This window comes from Pelodiscus sinensis, chromosome 5 (genome assembly GCF_052426305.1).
Source record: "Pelodiscus sinensis isolate ZL-2025 chromosome 5, ASM5242630v1, whole genome shotgun sequence".
Lineage (NCBI taxonomy): Eukaryota > Metazoa > Chordata > Testudines > Trionychidae > Pelodiscus > Pelodiscus sinensis.
In genome coordinates this window covers 2835636-2850080 of record NC_143056.1, presented here as the reverse complement: position 1 = coordinate 2850080, position 14445 = coordinate 2835636, and the positions used below count along the sequence as shown (strand labels likewise).

Sequence of the window (14445 nt, the reverse complement as noted above, 5' to 3'; positions counted from 1 at the left end):
CAGCACCTCCGCCCCGGGAGCGGATCCAGCCAGCCCCCGTGGCCTTGTGCCCCGCAAGCAGTGGGTACCGCCAGCCCCGCCGCAGCAGGGGCCTTTGGCCACCCTGGCACCCTGGCGTGCATTAAGGAGCTAAAAGCAAGGACTGAGAATCCTGTCATATCTACAAGTGATTTTCCAGTCAAGTGTATCTAAGGGAAGCGGACCACGAAAGAGCAAGTGGTGTGATTTCCTTGAATTCACACTTTAAGGGGGGAAATACACTTTTCATCATCATAGTGCTAGGCATCATTGACCGTAAAACTGAACCTTGCTTCATGGTAATTGTCATCATTATATCAAGGGTAAATGAGAACATTATAGCTAACAGTCTTTGTTGTAAGTTTGGTTGTCTATGATTTTTCCTTCTGCATCTAAAGGGAGGAAGTTTAAATGAAACGTCACACTTTTACAGAAATAAATCCATTTATTTTTATAACATTCCTTTTTTCTTTTTAAAATGAGTACAGTACTTGTAGCTGAAGAACTCTGAAAAAAGCTATTGAAGACCTGGCACTATGTTGTTCAGAATTACACACGTGGGCTGAGAGAACACCGTTATAAATATTTGACAGATAAAATTTAGTGTTTTTAAACAAAAAGATGAAAGTTACATTCACCACATGAATTTTTAAGACATGTATTTTGAAATCTGTAAAAATTATTCATTTTCTACATTTCTCATGCTTCATTATAACCTGTTAAAATTTTACATCTGTGCAGCTGATTATGCCCAACTGTCAAACGTTATATCAAGGTAACAGGAGCAATAGCAAGCTAATACTGCACAATCGTAAGTGGATTGATTTAAGAAATACATATTTTTCACAAATGTCACAGACCCGTTCTTAGTACCATATATATCACTCAAGGATTTTTTTTCCACTTACATAAGTAAGGCTAAGTGAGAAAACATGTCAGAACATGATTACATAATAAAAGTATATTATTACAAATTTCATATCTATTATTACACATGGGGTACTGTGCTGTAATTTCTAAAGAAGAGTGCAAATGAGCAGGACTGACTTCTCTTTAAAGACCATAGATACTTCCATGTGGCCTGCAAGCAACACCAGTGAGGCAAGTTCATGAGTGTTATACTGATTTGGTGTACGTGTGCTGATACAGGACAGTGAGGTGCTCTACAGGTTGTCATTAAAGGCAGCTATTCTAGTTTTCTACATGAAAGTGCAGGCACTGTGAAAAAGCAACTTTAGAATTGTTTCACTTGTCTTCATGTAAACAGTTACCAGTCTGTCATACAACATATGTATTGACTGTTCTACACACATACACAATTTACTTTAGGTAGCTATATCAAGAAATTCTTCTAAACTCTGTTTGATGTGTGGGGGCTGAGATGCAGCGTGGACTAACAGGCTTTGACCCATTTGTGCAAAAAGTGCTTTTGATAATTTAGCTGTAGCTGTCCGAATATTTCCTCCAGCTCCAGGAAGAGAGCCACTATTTGTCATGTTTCCTAAGAGATGCCACAGGACAATTAAAACTTTCTGCTCCACAGCATGAGGCTTCCGTGGGTACAGCTCTGTAACAAGATCTGAAAGAATTAAGAGAACGTGCAAAAAAATTCACTATGTTGTATATTTGTATTTTCTTTGCAAATAAAATATCTATGAAGCCAATTTAAATACTATCACTTAAAAATCATCTCCCCCTCATAGGTGTATTACTTTTTAAAGAACTATCCATAGATCACTAGTTAATAGTTATAAACATTCATTTTTAAAACGTCCAATAAATCTAGAAAAAGATGACATTTTGAGATAGGGTTATTATAACTGTACTGCATCAGAATTGCAGTTTGTGTGTAGGATAACTGACAAAGTGCTGGGCAACAAACAGTCTGCTGATTTCACTGGGGATCCAATGGTCACTGCCAGGTAAACCTCAGTAAAGCTGTGCCTGACTGATAGAGTGGGATGGTCTGAGGAGAACCCAAAAGGCTAACTAGCCCATTACCCAAGTGGTAGAAAAGAACATAAGAACATATCCGGAAAGAGATCTTGGAGTCATCGTGGATAGTTCTCTGAAGACGTCCACGCAGTGTGCAGCGGCAGTCAAAAAAGCAAACAGGATATTAGGAATCATTAAAAAAGGGATAGAGAATAAGACGGAGAATATCTTATTGCCCGTATATAAATCCACGGTACGCCCACATCTTGAATACTGCGTACAGATGTGGTCTCCTCATCTCAAAAAAGATATACTGGCATTAGAAAAGGTTCAGAGAAGGACAACTAAAATGATGAGGGGTTTGGAACAGGTCCCATATAAGGAGAGATTAAAGAGACTGGGACTTTTCAGCTTGGAAAAGAGGAGACTAAGGAGGGATATGATAGAGGTCTATAAAACAATAAGTGGTGTGGAGAAAGTGAATAAGGAAAAGTTATTTACTTGTTTTCATAATATAAGAACTAGGGGCCGCCAAATGAAACTAATGGGCAGCAGGTTTAAAACAAATAAAAGGAAGTTCTTCTTCACACAGCGCATAGTCCATCTGTGGAACTCCTTGCCTGAGGAGTTTGTGAAGGCTAGGACTATAACAGGGTTTCAAAGAGAACTAGATCAATTCATGGAGGTTAAGTCCATTAATGGCTATTAGCCAGGATGGGTAAGGAACGGTGTCCCTAGCCTCTGTTTGTCAGAGGGTGGAGATGGATGGCAGGAAAGAGATCGCTTCATCGGTACATTTTCGATTCATTCCCTCTGGGGACAACTGGCATTGGCCACTGTGGGCAGACAGAGTATTGGGCTGGATGGACCTTTGGTCTGACCCAGTATGGCCATTCTTATGTTCTGCCTTGGGTACGGGGCTGGACTTGATGACCTCCTGAGGTCTCTTCCAGATCTATGATATGTTCTGTAACACTGGGGGCATAACAGACAGAACTAACCACATTGGAGCAGTAAAGGAATAAATAATTAATTCCCCTACTTAAGATTTAAGGACTTCAAAGCATAAATATTGCAGGCATATGTTCATCTTATCACCAGAGTACATAGCTATTTAGTACCATTAATTTCACTAGAACATGACAAGGCAGAGTAGAGCATATGTGGGACCGGAACGGGTCCTGCTAATGAAGATTATTCACTGAAGGCACACGCACATGTGAAGCGCAGCACCCATAAGGACACTATTCAAATGAGGAGAATTACTTACATCTCCTAGTGAACTGTCTGGGACAATCTAAAAGGGGAGCGGGGTTCCTCTGCAGCCACTAGCATCTAATTGACATATTAATTAACCAGACACTAGGAGAGATTTTACTTTACATGTTTAATTGTAAGATTACTGTAAGATTACCTCAAAAAGGTACAGATGTGGGAAAGATATAGCACCAGAAATGACAGAGGAGTAAGCAAACCTCTCCTACAGCTCCCAGTCTTCTGGCTTGTTCCACAAAGATGCAGAGAGCACCTGGGGTGACCACGACCCAAGTGACAATAAACCCTATTTCAGTTATGGAAATACTGACAGCACAGTCCCAGATGAAAACTAACCAGCAATATGGCAAGAACTATTAAGGTTACACTGTCATTTGGGCCATGGCCCCCTTTGCAGGAGTATCCAACCAACTAGTGTATCTGCTCCTTTGGCTTAAAATACTATTTCATCTCAGAGCACTCGACATGAGAATTGCTGTGTGGGCAATGCCCATGATTTCTGTAGCTGCGGGGCATCTCTGCCAAATGCAATACTATTACTTTCGTGATAAACAGCTGCCTGCATCAAGAAGTGAGTTTGGCAAATGAAAATAGAATACAAGCAAAAGTGAACTTGCAAAACAACATGCAACTTTACCAGCAAGCTTTTCTGTCATGTCCTGTTTTGCTTTTCCATTCAAAAACTGGGCCTTTGTGCAGAATGGTTGGAGAAGCAAGTAGTTATCTAAATTCAAAGAATAAAAGATGTTAAAACCATCGGAATACACACATTTACACAACAGCAAGGTATATAGGCAAAATAAAAATAACTTTATAAAATGGAATCTTCAGTTCACCATTTATTTAAAAACTACTGAACCAAGACAGAAAGTTTCTCCTTCATTGAAGATCACCTTTTTTTTAAACTTGTGAATTTTTATGAATAGCTATCAGAGAACTGATTTATTGGAAAGACTAACTACTACACATGCATAGAGTTAGAAAAGTACATGGCAGCTAAAACCCTAAGCGTAGTCCTCAGAGTTGCTTTACACTTTTAAATTCTATTAAAGCCCTCCCAGCAGGTGCTCCTTAATCTGCAGGACTGCGCCCCTTCCTCAGTTATATAAATTGACTTACAACAACACTGTTCCATCAATGTCCGTGCTGTGTAGGATAGGGATGTGAATGGCTAGCAGACAGTTGGTTCCAACCAGCAAGCTCCATTCACACCCTCTTTAATCAGTTAACTGGTTAAACAGGATTTTACATCCCTAGTGTACGACTGATTAGGGCAAACAGTGTACAGATGTGACTGCAATGTGGAAGTGGAAATGGAAATGGATAGCTTTTTCCCTCCATGCTTTCCAACACACCAAAATCAATCTAAACTGGGATTATCTACATACTTAAACACTCTCCAACCCTCCAGACATACACAATGGCTTGGAAGAAACAGTTTATAAAGACTGGCTTTTTCAAACAGTTTGTTACCTAAATGTTGACAAAGAGCTTGAATAACATTTGTGGCAGCAGCATAGATCCCTGGATTCTTGGAGTTCAGGTTGTTGTCAACCATGGCTGGAATCAACATGTTGATAACAGGTGATAAGTTATCTTTCAGCAAAGGAATCATCTTGTACATTGTCTCTAGAGCTACCTGATTTACTTTGCTGTTGGAGTCATGTAAGCGAGACTTGAAAGCATCAAAAATCTGAAAAAGTATACAAACATCACAGGAATTAGGGTAGGTTGATGTTTTACCCTCACACACATTATCTGAGTGACCTGAGTTGCGCATTTTAACCAAAACAAGACTTTGATATGCAATCATCGGGGAATTTATCTTTTTTCCCCCCAAGGTAAAACCGTATTTGACATTATATTGTATATAGTTCAATTTTATCTCAGTTCATATGTATTCTAGTAATTCCTGGACAATTCAGTAAGATTACACTACTACCCGTCTGTAAGTTTTTGATCCGATAGCTGTATTTTTTTGTGCTACTCATTTTTTAACCAAGGCTTCTCATTGCAATAGACTGAATTTCTACAATTTGCATGAGAAGAGTAGAGTGTCCCCTACCATAGCATTTTATAGACACACGTAACAGTGGGAGCTTGGTCTATGATTTCAACCCCTACTTGCTATCACAACACAAATAATAAAATCCAAGTACACCAAAGTAGTTTTTGCCTTCCAGAAGCAAAGACTAAACAGACAAGACAACTATTTCTAGTTACAGTCTTTTAAGGCCAGAAGAGACCATTATCATCACCTATTCCACTGGTTCTCAGCCATGGGTACGTGTATCCCTGGGAGATGTGTCAACCTTTTCCAGGGGATATTAACTCATCAAGACATTTGTCTAATTTTACAACAGGTTACATAAAAAGCACTATCCAACTCAATGCAAACTAAAATTTCATACAGACACTGACTTGATTATACTGCTCTAGGTATGGTACACTGAAATAGAATATAAATATTGTACTTACAATTGATTTCTTTTATAATTATATTGTAAAAATTAGAAAGTCAGCCACTATTCAGTGCTAGTGTGCTGACACTTGATTTTTTACCATAAGCAAGTAGTTTTTAAGTTAAACTTGGGGGTACACAAGACAAATCAGTCTCCTTGGGGTACAATAGTCTGGAAAGTTTAAGAGTCATTGCTCGTCTGACCTCGTGCATAACATTGGTAATACAGAGAACCTCATTTAGCAATTTCTGTATTAAAACCCACAAGTTTTGTTTGAGATAAATAAAGCATCTTTGTGACACGGACAGAATAGTCAGCTTTTGGGTGTCTCAACACAAGGCACTAAAATGTAATCAAGACAATCTACTTGTATGTGGATTTCAAGGAGCTGTCCTAGACCAGACTCATTAACCCATTGATTTGTAGCACTAGGAATCAAGGATAGATGCTAAGTGTTTGTGTCTGTCTGTCAACCTATATCTTGTTAGAAGTTCAACAATGTGATCTAATTAGTTGGAAACGCTAAATCCTGTTCCTGTCTTATAATGCTTCATTACTGTATTCTATTGACTCAGATCAGAAGAGGATATTATATCATTTAGATAAGACTTGTGAAGTATTAATATTATTGCCGGAATGTCTAATTGCATATAGTAAACCACTTGTGATCTGACCTGATTACCTGAATGACTAATTGTCCTATGTGAAGGAATTAAACTAGTTTATCTGTCTCAGGAGTAGCCATGTTAGTTTGTTTCAGCAAAAACAACAAGGAGTCTTATAGCACCTTAAAAACTAGCAAGTTTATTAGGGCATAAGATTTCATGGGCTGTAGCTTTCTTTGTCAGAGGCATGACAAAGTGAGCAGCAGCCCACCAAAGCTTACGCCCTAATAAACCTGTTAGTCTTCAAGGTGCCACATGACTCCTTGTTTGCTCAGGAAATACAAGCACACCGTATATGCTCAGGAAATACAAGATTAGAATCAGAGCGACAATCTGCACTGACTATTCTTCCTCCAGAAGGGTCCTGCTGCCACAAAAAGCTTGTCTGCTTGCTAGGGAGCTATAAAGGAAATTCACATTCAGCTGCCTTTCTACCATTCCAAGATACGGTGCCCATTCTGTAGGCGTAGGGCCTGGATTCTTTGTTTCTAGATGCATTATATTCTTATAACTGGCTGCATTAAATGCATATTTACAAATGAACTGTGGGAATGAAGAAAAATATATGTGCTTTGCAGTTTAAGTAATAGTTAAATTAGTTTAAAAAGTGTTGTAGGCCATGTACAATGCAGGTCTGTTAGCTGCTGTGGGAAGGCCTTGAGAGTATGTGGCTTAATTGAAAAGTTGGACCTGACAGCTAGCTGACAAGATAGAAGAGAGACAAGGCCCCAGTTATCAGGAACAGTTAATGAGGAATGACAGCACCAGGGAAACCAGCAATGACCCCAAACCGCCAAAACCCTAGTTTTTAGCTAGTTAGCCATTAGCAATGACATCATTTATTTGTTACAGGCTGTAAAAGGGTAAGCTCTTTTAAGGTTTATTGCCAATACCTAAACAACTTGGAGTTGGCCAATATTGGTAACAGCATCCTCTGAATTAGCTCTTTTATAAGTATTTTGATCAAATGATTATAAATGTTTTGTTATTGTTTGAATGCAGTAGCTGCCTAGCATTTAGGCTATTAGACATGTTCACAACAATTGTATAAATATCCTTTAGGCCTTTGGGTTTAAAAAAGGAATTTATGGTTAAGCTAGTATCCAAAAGCAACCTTTATCAGTATTTCTCAACCAGTGGTACAAGTACCCTCAGGGGTACTCAAGAGAAGTCTGGGGGGGGTACATCAACACAAAACAAAAATTCAGTTTTCTCCAAATTTCAGTTAAGTTTTACAGTGCTTTATTATTTTTGTACTTTTTACACCCAAAGATTTCATCGCCCGCCCGGCTACAATTAAGTTGTTTAAACAAATGTGTTGCAATGGTAGAAAAAAACTGTGTGTGTCTGAAAACTGTAGGTACTGGGGGTACTTAATTAAAAAAAGGCTAAGGAACACTTCCCTATATTATAAATATCTATAATAGATTCTGTGAACCACCCTACCAAGTAATCCAGATCTATCTGCGTAACTGACTTAACACCCTCACTATTTACCGCACTATCCATTTTTGTGTCATCTGCAAATTCTACCAGCAATGGTTTTATATTTTCTTCTAGATCACTGATAAGAACATTGACTAGTGTTGGTCCAAGAACTGATCCATGTAGAACTCCATAAAAGGTAAGGAGTTTCTGTCAGGGTTTTCATCTAATCTATTTTAGGCTGTTATTTGGTAGACATGATATTCCTTAGCAAGCAAGCAAGCAAGCAAACACACACACACAAAAAAAAACCCTCGGAACAGAAATAGACCTCTTCTCCTTCAAGTTCCCAAACAAGAGTGAGTGAGACTTTCAGCAACTATGGCTGAACAGATAGTAAAGAAAGCTGAGGGAAGGCTGGCAGTTGTTGATAGAGAGGAACTGGGGGGAAAGGGTGCTGGATACTAGCATCTCTACTAAAGACAGATTAAGATTGCTGAGTGTGGTCTTGTTTGGTGCTGGGTCTAGTGATGAGGTGGGCGGGCATCCCTGGGGAGGGGGAATAATAAAAGGTCCAGCACATCAGATACATTAACTTTTCATTCCTTTGCTTTTTGCATTTTCTGTAAGTCATGCTCTGTACAGACCAATCTTAATTCACACACAACACAGGAGTTTTTGAGTACTAATTTTGATAGTATGTCTCTCTTCCACTTTTGTGTGTTTTCCTTACTTATCAGACCTAAGGTTTCAGGCAGATGTTATGTCCTCCTTTATACAACATGTAGAACAATTATACCCCAAGCCCAACTACCACAAAAATAAGCAAGCCACGGAAAGATTGCTTAAGTGGCTCCTGAGTCCTTTAGCTAATGCAGTTGAGACCTTCCTAAAAAAAGACTAGGTAAAAGTCAAGTGCTCACACAGTGGTGGTAGAACTGTAACAATGAGAAAATCCAAACTGGGTAATAGATTTGTTTAATTCACACAACAATTTAACATGGAATTAAGATGAAAATAAAACCGATGTAATTGGAAAAAATGCTCCAACATTATTTCTGTAATCAGATATTTGGCCTTCCCCAGTCTTTCCAATCCCTTCCCTTTCAATCTCTAAGACACAGCTCTAAGCCCCTCTCTTTCCCCATTTGTTTCCCACTATTTTTGTACCTCATCGCTTTTTTAACCAGGCCTGAGCTACTCCCCATTTGGTCTGGAACTCTCCTGTTTGTCAGACTGTCATAGTAAAAGAACAAAGCAATGTTTTTAGTAATGAGAATCTCTGAAGCAGCGCATTCTTATTATCAAGGCTTTTCCTACAGAGAATCAGGATGAAGCTTAATGAGCCTTTCAAAGACGGTGGTTTTGTATACAGTTACCTTCACAATGTTCGCAACAACGAGTTCTTGATTGTTCTCGGTGTCTGACAACAGTTGTTTAATTCCATTAATTCTGTCCCGGAAATCTTTTGCATTCAGTAAACTTGTAATAACCTTCACGTATTCTGCACTTTCTAGTGAGTTACGAGCAACTGGTTTTCTCATCATCTCACGTGCTTCTGTAAACTCTCTGTGAGGGGACGAGGAAGGGGGAAAGGATTGCTGTTATTTGCATAACAGTCGGACATTTCTAGGTAGTGAACATTCTCAGCTATACAAATATCAAAAACTAAAATGGAAAAACTTCCTAGCAAAGGCATTTGGGAATTTCTCAAGTGGCTCATTTACAATGAACCATTTCTTGCCATACCCTATGGTTCGCAAGGATTTCAGTGTGGATCCAACTGTAAGTGCACCTGCAAGATCGGATTCTTCTGACTAGCAGGGCCTGTGAGGCCTATGCAAGCATCTGGGCCCGCTCATGCTACTGTACAAAGGCATAAAGAGGAAGTGCTTAGGGCCCCTGTTCCGACCCCTCATAATTCACAGCCCATTTCTGCTCTCCCAGCAGCTCTGCACCAGAGCGGCTGGCTCCACTTACCCACCCTAATGAGATCAGCTAATGCTGGCTGAAAATGAACCTGAGCAAAATAGAGTTGATTCTGATGGGCAGAGAAAAGTATTTTGAGGCATCTGAAGCCAACATGTTTCAGCCTCCTTGGACTGAAGGCTCACATCCACAACCGGTCACTTCAATCTGTGGTCGAGAGGTACTCTTGTATTCCTCCGAGGCTGAGCTCTCACATTGCAAAGGCCATGAATAAGGTTTTCTATTATCTCCAGTTGGCTAGGAGACTCCATGCCATTTCCTAGAGAGTAATTGTTACTAGAGTATGCAAAATGGCAAGATAATGCTACCTTTCAGTGATATTGAGAGCATCTCTCGAAGTCGATGATGATCTGGAATGTCCAATGCTACCTGTATGAGAACGTCTTCCTTTAGCTGAGGGTGTGTCTAGAGGCATCTCTCCTAGGCCCTGCAAATATGTGAAAATAAATAAGAGATTACCCAGTACTCAGCCATGGTGTCAGAAGCATTTTACTAGCAAGCCGAATGGTTGATCAAATTGTAGTACCATGTAGTCCACTTGTTGCAACAAAGCAAATCTAATCTGTCATTGCTTCTGTCTCTTTTCATAGATACAATCTAGTTGCAATTAGGAATCACAGAACACTAGAACTGGAAAGGATATTGAGAGGTCATCAAGTCCAGCCCTCTGCCCTCATGGCGGGACCATCTAGGTCCTCCCTGCCAGATGCCAATCTAACCTGCTCTTAAATATCTCAAGTGATGGAGAGTCCACAACCTTCCCTAGGCAATTTATTCCAGTGTTTAACCACCCTGACTGTTGGGAAATTTTCCTAATATCCAACCTAAACCTCCCTTGCTGCAATCTGAGCCCATTGATTCTTGTTCTATCCTCCGAGACCAAGGAGAACAAATTTTCTCCATTCTCCTTGTGACTCCATTTTAGTTACTTGAAAATTGCTATCATGTCCCATCCCCCCCTCAAGTCTTCTCTTTTTCAAACTAAACAAGCCCAATTCTTCAGTCTTCCCTTACAGCTCATGTTTTCTACACTTTAAATATTTTTTTGCTCTTCTCCAGTTTCTCCTTTTTGAAATGTGGTGCCCAGAACTCGAAACAATACTCCAACTGTGACTTAATCAATGCAGAGTAGAACAGAAGAATTACCTCTTATGTCTTGCTCGCACTCCTATTTATGCATCCCAGAATCATGTTTGCTTTTTTTTGCAACAGTTTCACACTGTTATACTCTTATTTAGCTTATGACCCCCTAGATCTTTTTCTGCCGGACTCCTTCCTAGACAGTCGCTTCCCATTCTGTGTGCGTGAAACAGATTGTTCTGTCCTAAGTGGAGCACTTTGCATTTGTCCTTATTAAACTTCATCCTATTTACTTCAGACAATTTCTCCAGTTTGACTGGATCCTCCAAAGCATGATCCTATCCTCCAAAGAACTTGCAACCCCTCCCAGCTTGGTATCATCTGCAAACTTAATAAGCATCCTCTCCTATGCCATCACCTAAATCATTGATGAAGATATTGAACAGAACCAGACCCAAACCAGACCCCTGCGGAACCCCACTTCTTGTACCCTTCCAGCATGACTATCAAGGATTAATCACTACTCTCTGACAACGGTTATCCAATCAGTATGCACCCACCTTATAGTTGCCCCATCTTGGTTGTATTTCCCTAGTTTATTGATAAGGTCATGTGGGACCATATCAAATGCTTTACTAAAGTCTAGGTATACCACGTCCACCACTTCCCCATATCCTATCAAAGAAAGCTATCCGATTGGTCTGACAGTGCACATGGTTAAACAGTTAACCAATGATACAGAGGCAGCAGCACAGGAGGCAAGCAGGAGCCGCCTCCCCCCGCATGTATATGTGTAACCACTGAAAATTTCAGTGGTTACATGTTTACCAAAAAAACCCAAAACACTTTTTAACATCCCTAGTTGCAATACAACTGTATTCCAAAGCAATAACAATTTATACTACGACCAATGACTCCTAGTATTAACATCACTTACCATGGCCAAGATGAAATACTGTAAACTCACTGATTATATTAATTCAATTAATATAAATAGGAAAGATACTTAACACACACAATTTCACCTCTTCATTTCCTTTCAGTTTCCCCCTCCACCTCATGCCTTCCTGATTAATGCGTCAAAGCAACATCCTCTGGTGATAGCCCAAACTACCCAAAGCTGAACACCATCGACTGCTACTGCTTGATCCATGGCCCCGTTTAAGGCTTCAAAGGAGAAAGTCACCAGAGACTAGTCTATTTCCATATGCAGTTTATTGAGAAACTGATTATTCAAGTTGTCATCTTTACATTTAGATGCTCCTAATGATCCCGCAATTATTGGATTAAATATCTGAGCTGTGCAAATACCTAGAATACGGAGTGATTTCTACCCATTATATATCCTGTACAGACTAACTCGGCTACCTCCTGAAGCCCATTATGTATGTTAGTTAAAACTTTCAATGCCAATTTGTCAAATTTCTAGCTTTTCATTTTGGGAAGTGGATAGCTACTGGGATGTATAGGGCAATTTTAAATTAATTCACTTGTCTTAAGACACAGGATTTTAAAAGGATACAGGGCTCTTACTACACTTCAAAGGCGAAAGCACTGTAGGGAGCACAGGGCCGGCGGGGGACTCAAGCAATCCCCCCGCCGGCCCTGCGCTCCTGCGGCATTTCAAAGTGGCAGCGCTGCATGGAGCCTGGGGTCAGTGGGGGAGTCCTTTTCCCCCTCGCTTGCTGCCTCTTTCTGATAGAGGCAGCAAGGTGGGGCTGGGAGCGAGGGGGGCAAGTGACTAGTTGACTAGTGTGTCAACTATCCGATAAACATTTGCTTGTCGTCTAGTTGTTCACATCCCTAGTTACAGTATAAAATTTCAAGAGATGTAAGTCACTTCATGCTCCTCACTGTGAAGTATTCGTTTGTTTTATATGTAACTTGACTTTTCAAGTCATCACACAGGGTATAAGCCATTGGGCAGTCACTGGAACAGACTACCACGAGCCTCTTAAAAGCAGCAAGCTACAAGTGGTTGCATCTACCATGATGCATCGCTAAGAATAAATATTTTAATAAGAACGTTTAGAAGATTTAACTACATATTGCCTCGTTAAGGGTTCAGAACCGACTCTTAGAATGCCAGGTATGTACTAGGTGCCAGGGAAGGTGCAGGTAATCATCAGAAATGTGAAATTCAACATCTCTCACAAGGAATTAACCTGATCTGCAACTTGCCTAACGTGCTGTGAGAGGTCTTGGCATCTGCATTTCTGAACACGGTGAAGGGTTTTCAGTGTGCTGGATGATCCATAACAGTACCTCTTAGTCCCACAGATTTAGTCTGAACCATGGACAGTCTCTAGGTAATAAAGCCAGCTAGATGTGCTGACACCTCCTGCCAAGAGCCTCCGCTGAACAGCACAGCTTGCATTTTGCCAGGGTTTCAGAAAGGTAGTTTCAGCGCTTCCTTATTCCTATGTCCCCATTAATACATCCAAGGACTGCATTTACCTTCATAGCCACAGCCCTGCTTTAGGAACGTATGTTCAGTTGGTTATCCCACCATAAGCCCCAAGTCCTTTACAGGATAGGACCCAACTTGAAGGTATGACTTGCACCCTTTCTTCCCAGAGGAATGGCTGTATTAAAAATCACATCTGACTGCCAGCTTACTGATAGCTTTGTATCACCTTACAGATACCATGAGCCATTTAGTCTCCCTAAAATTATTTTTTTCTAACCTGTTAGATGAAAGCTTTTCCATATACCTTTTGACGTAGACTGCTGACAGACTCCTTAATGTAAGGTAAATCCTTAGATGGCACATACTTTTCAAGCATTTTGTCAAAGTCTGGATGAGTCATCATACTGAAGAGCATCTTTCGACCATAATACCTAAAACCATAGCAAAATATTTCATATTAACCAAAAATATTAGGGAAATTTGGCTCATTACTAGATTCCTAATTGATCCCAAGAGGATGTACCTTAAAATGCAATTTTCTAAGTGCAGAAAGACCTTCAGATAACCATATGACTTTACTACCCTTGCCAACTCCTCCAAAGAAACCACACTCAAGAAAAACTACTTTACAGATGTGAAAAGGTGAAAAAGCTAGTTTAATAAGTTAAAGAACGAAAATAATCTTTGGTTTAGAACAGTTATTTGCTATATGTAAGTGACACTACTGCCTACAGACCTCGTTTCTTGTGAACCATCCTGCGCAAACTTGGCTACAGCAGGTAAGATCCTGTCAGTAACATCCTTAATTCCAGATAATATCCGGCCTGGTCCCATTCGATCCACCACATCTGATAAGTGCTGGGCCGTGCATCTTCTCACTGCAGTGTGCAAATGACTGAAAGAAATAGTAAGAGATGTATGGTCACCAATGACTCACAGAAAGGGCTAAGCTGTATTTTCTCACTCCAACAATGCTCACTGAAAATACTGTGTTTTAATCCTTCTACCCAAGCTGCAAATGCTCTTCTGACCAACTGCTGAAATTTGGATACTTATTCTAGCCTTGTACAAAGAGATGGCGTGGAGCAGAAATGGACAAACTTTTATTTATATTTATATAAATTCCTGCCGCGCAACAGAATGATGTCATCAGCCTACTTGAAGTGGGAGTCTCAGCATCTCACTT

At 40.1% G+C, this 14445-nt stretch overlaps 1 protein-coding gene across 4 annotated transcripts in view; it reads right to left on the bottom strand.

The window, feature by feature from the left end:
• Positions 1-443: 443 nt before the first annotated feature.
• The window catches only part of TOGARAM1 (TOG array regulator of axonemal microtubules 1), a 55104-nt gene continuing 41102 nt past the window's right edge, over positions 444-14445 (bottom strand). For 3 of the 4 annotated variants that reach the window (XM_075926132.2, XM_014572316.4, XM_075926133.2), the window contains 7 exons: positions 13996-14154; positions 13564-13690; positions 10078-10196; positions 9160-9349; positions 4702-4921; positions 3866-3952; positions 444-1597 (listed from right to left, as the gene is read on the bottom strand). In XM_075926132.2, the coding sequence (XP_075782247.2) occupies positions 1344-1597; positions 3866-3952; positions 4702-4921; positions 9160-9349; positions 10078-10196; positions 13564-13690; positions 13996-14154 (1156 nt within the window). In that variant the 3' untranslated portion in view covers positions 444-1343. Of the gene's footprint in view, positions 1598-3865; positions 3953-4701; positions 4922-9159; positions 9350-10077; positions 10197-13536; positions 13691-13995; positions 14155-14445 lie in introns of those variants that run through there. The other variant, XM_089778263.1, reaches the window with a different exon arrangement.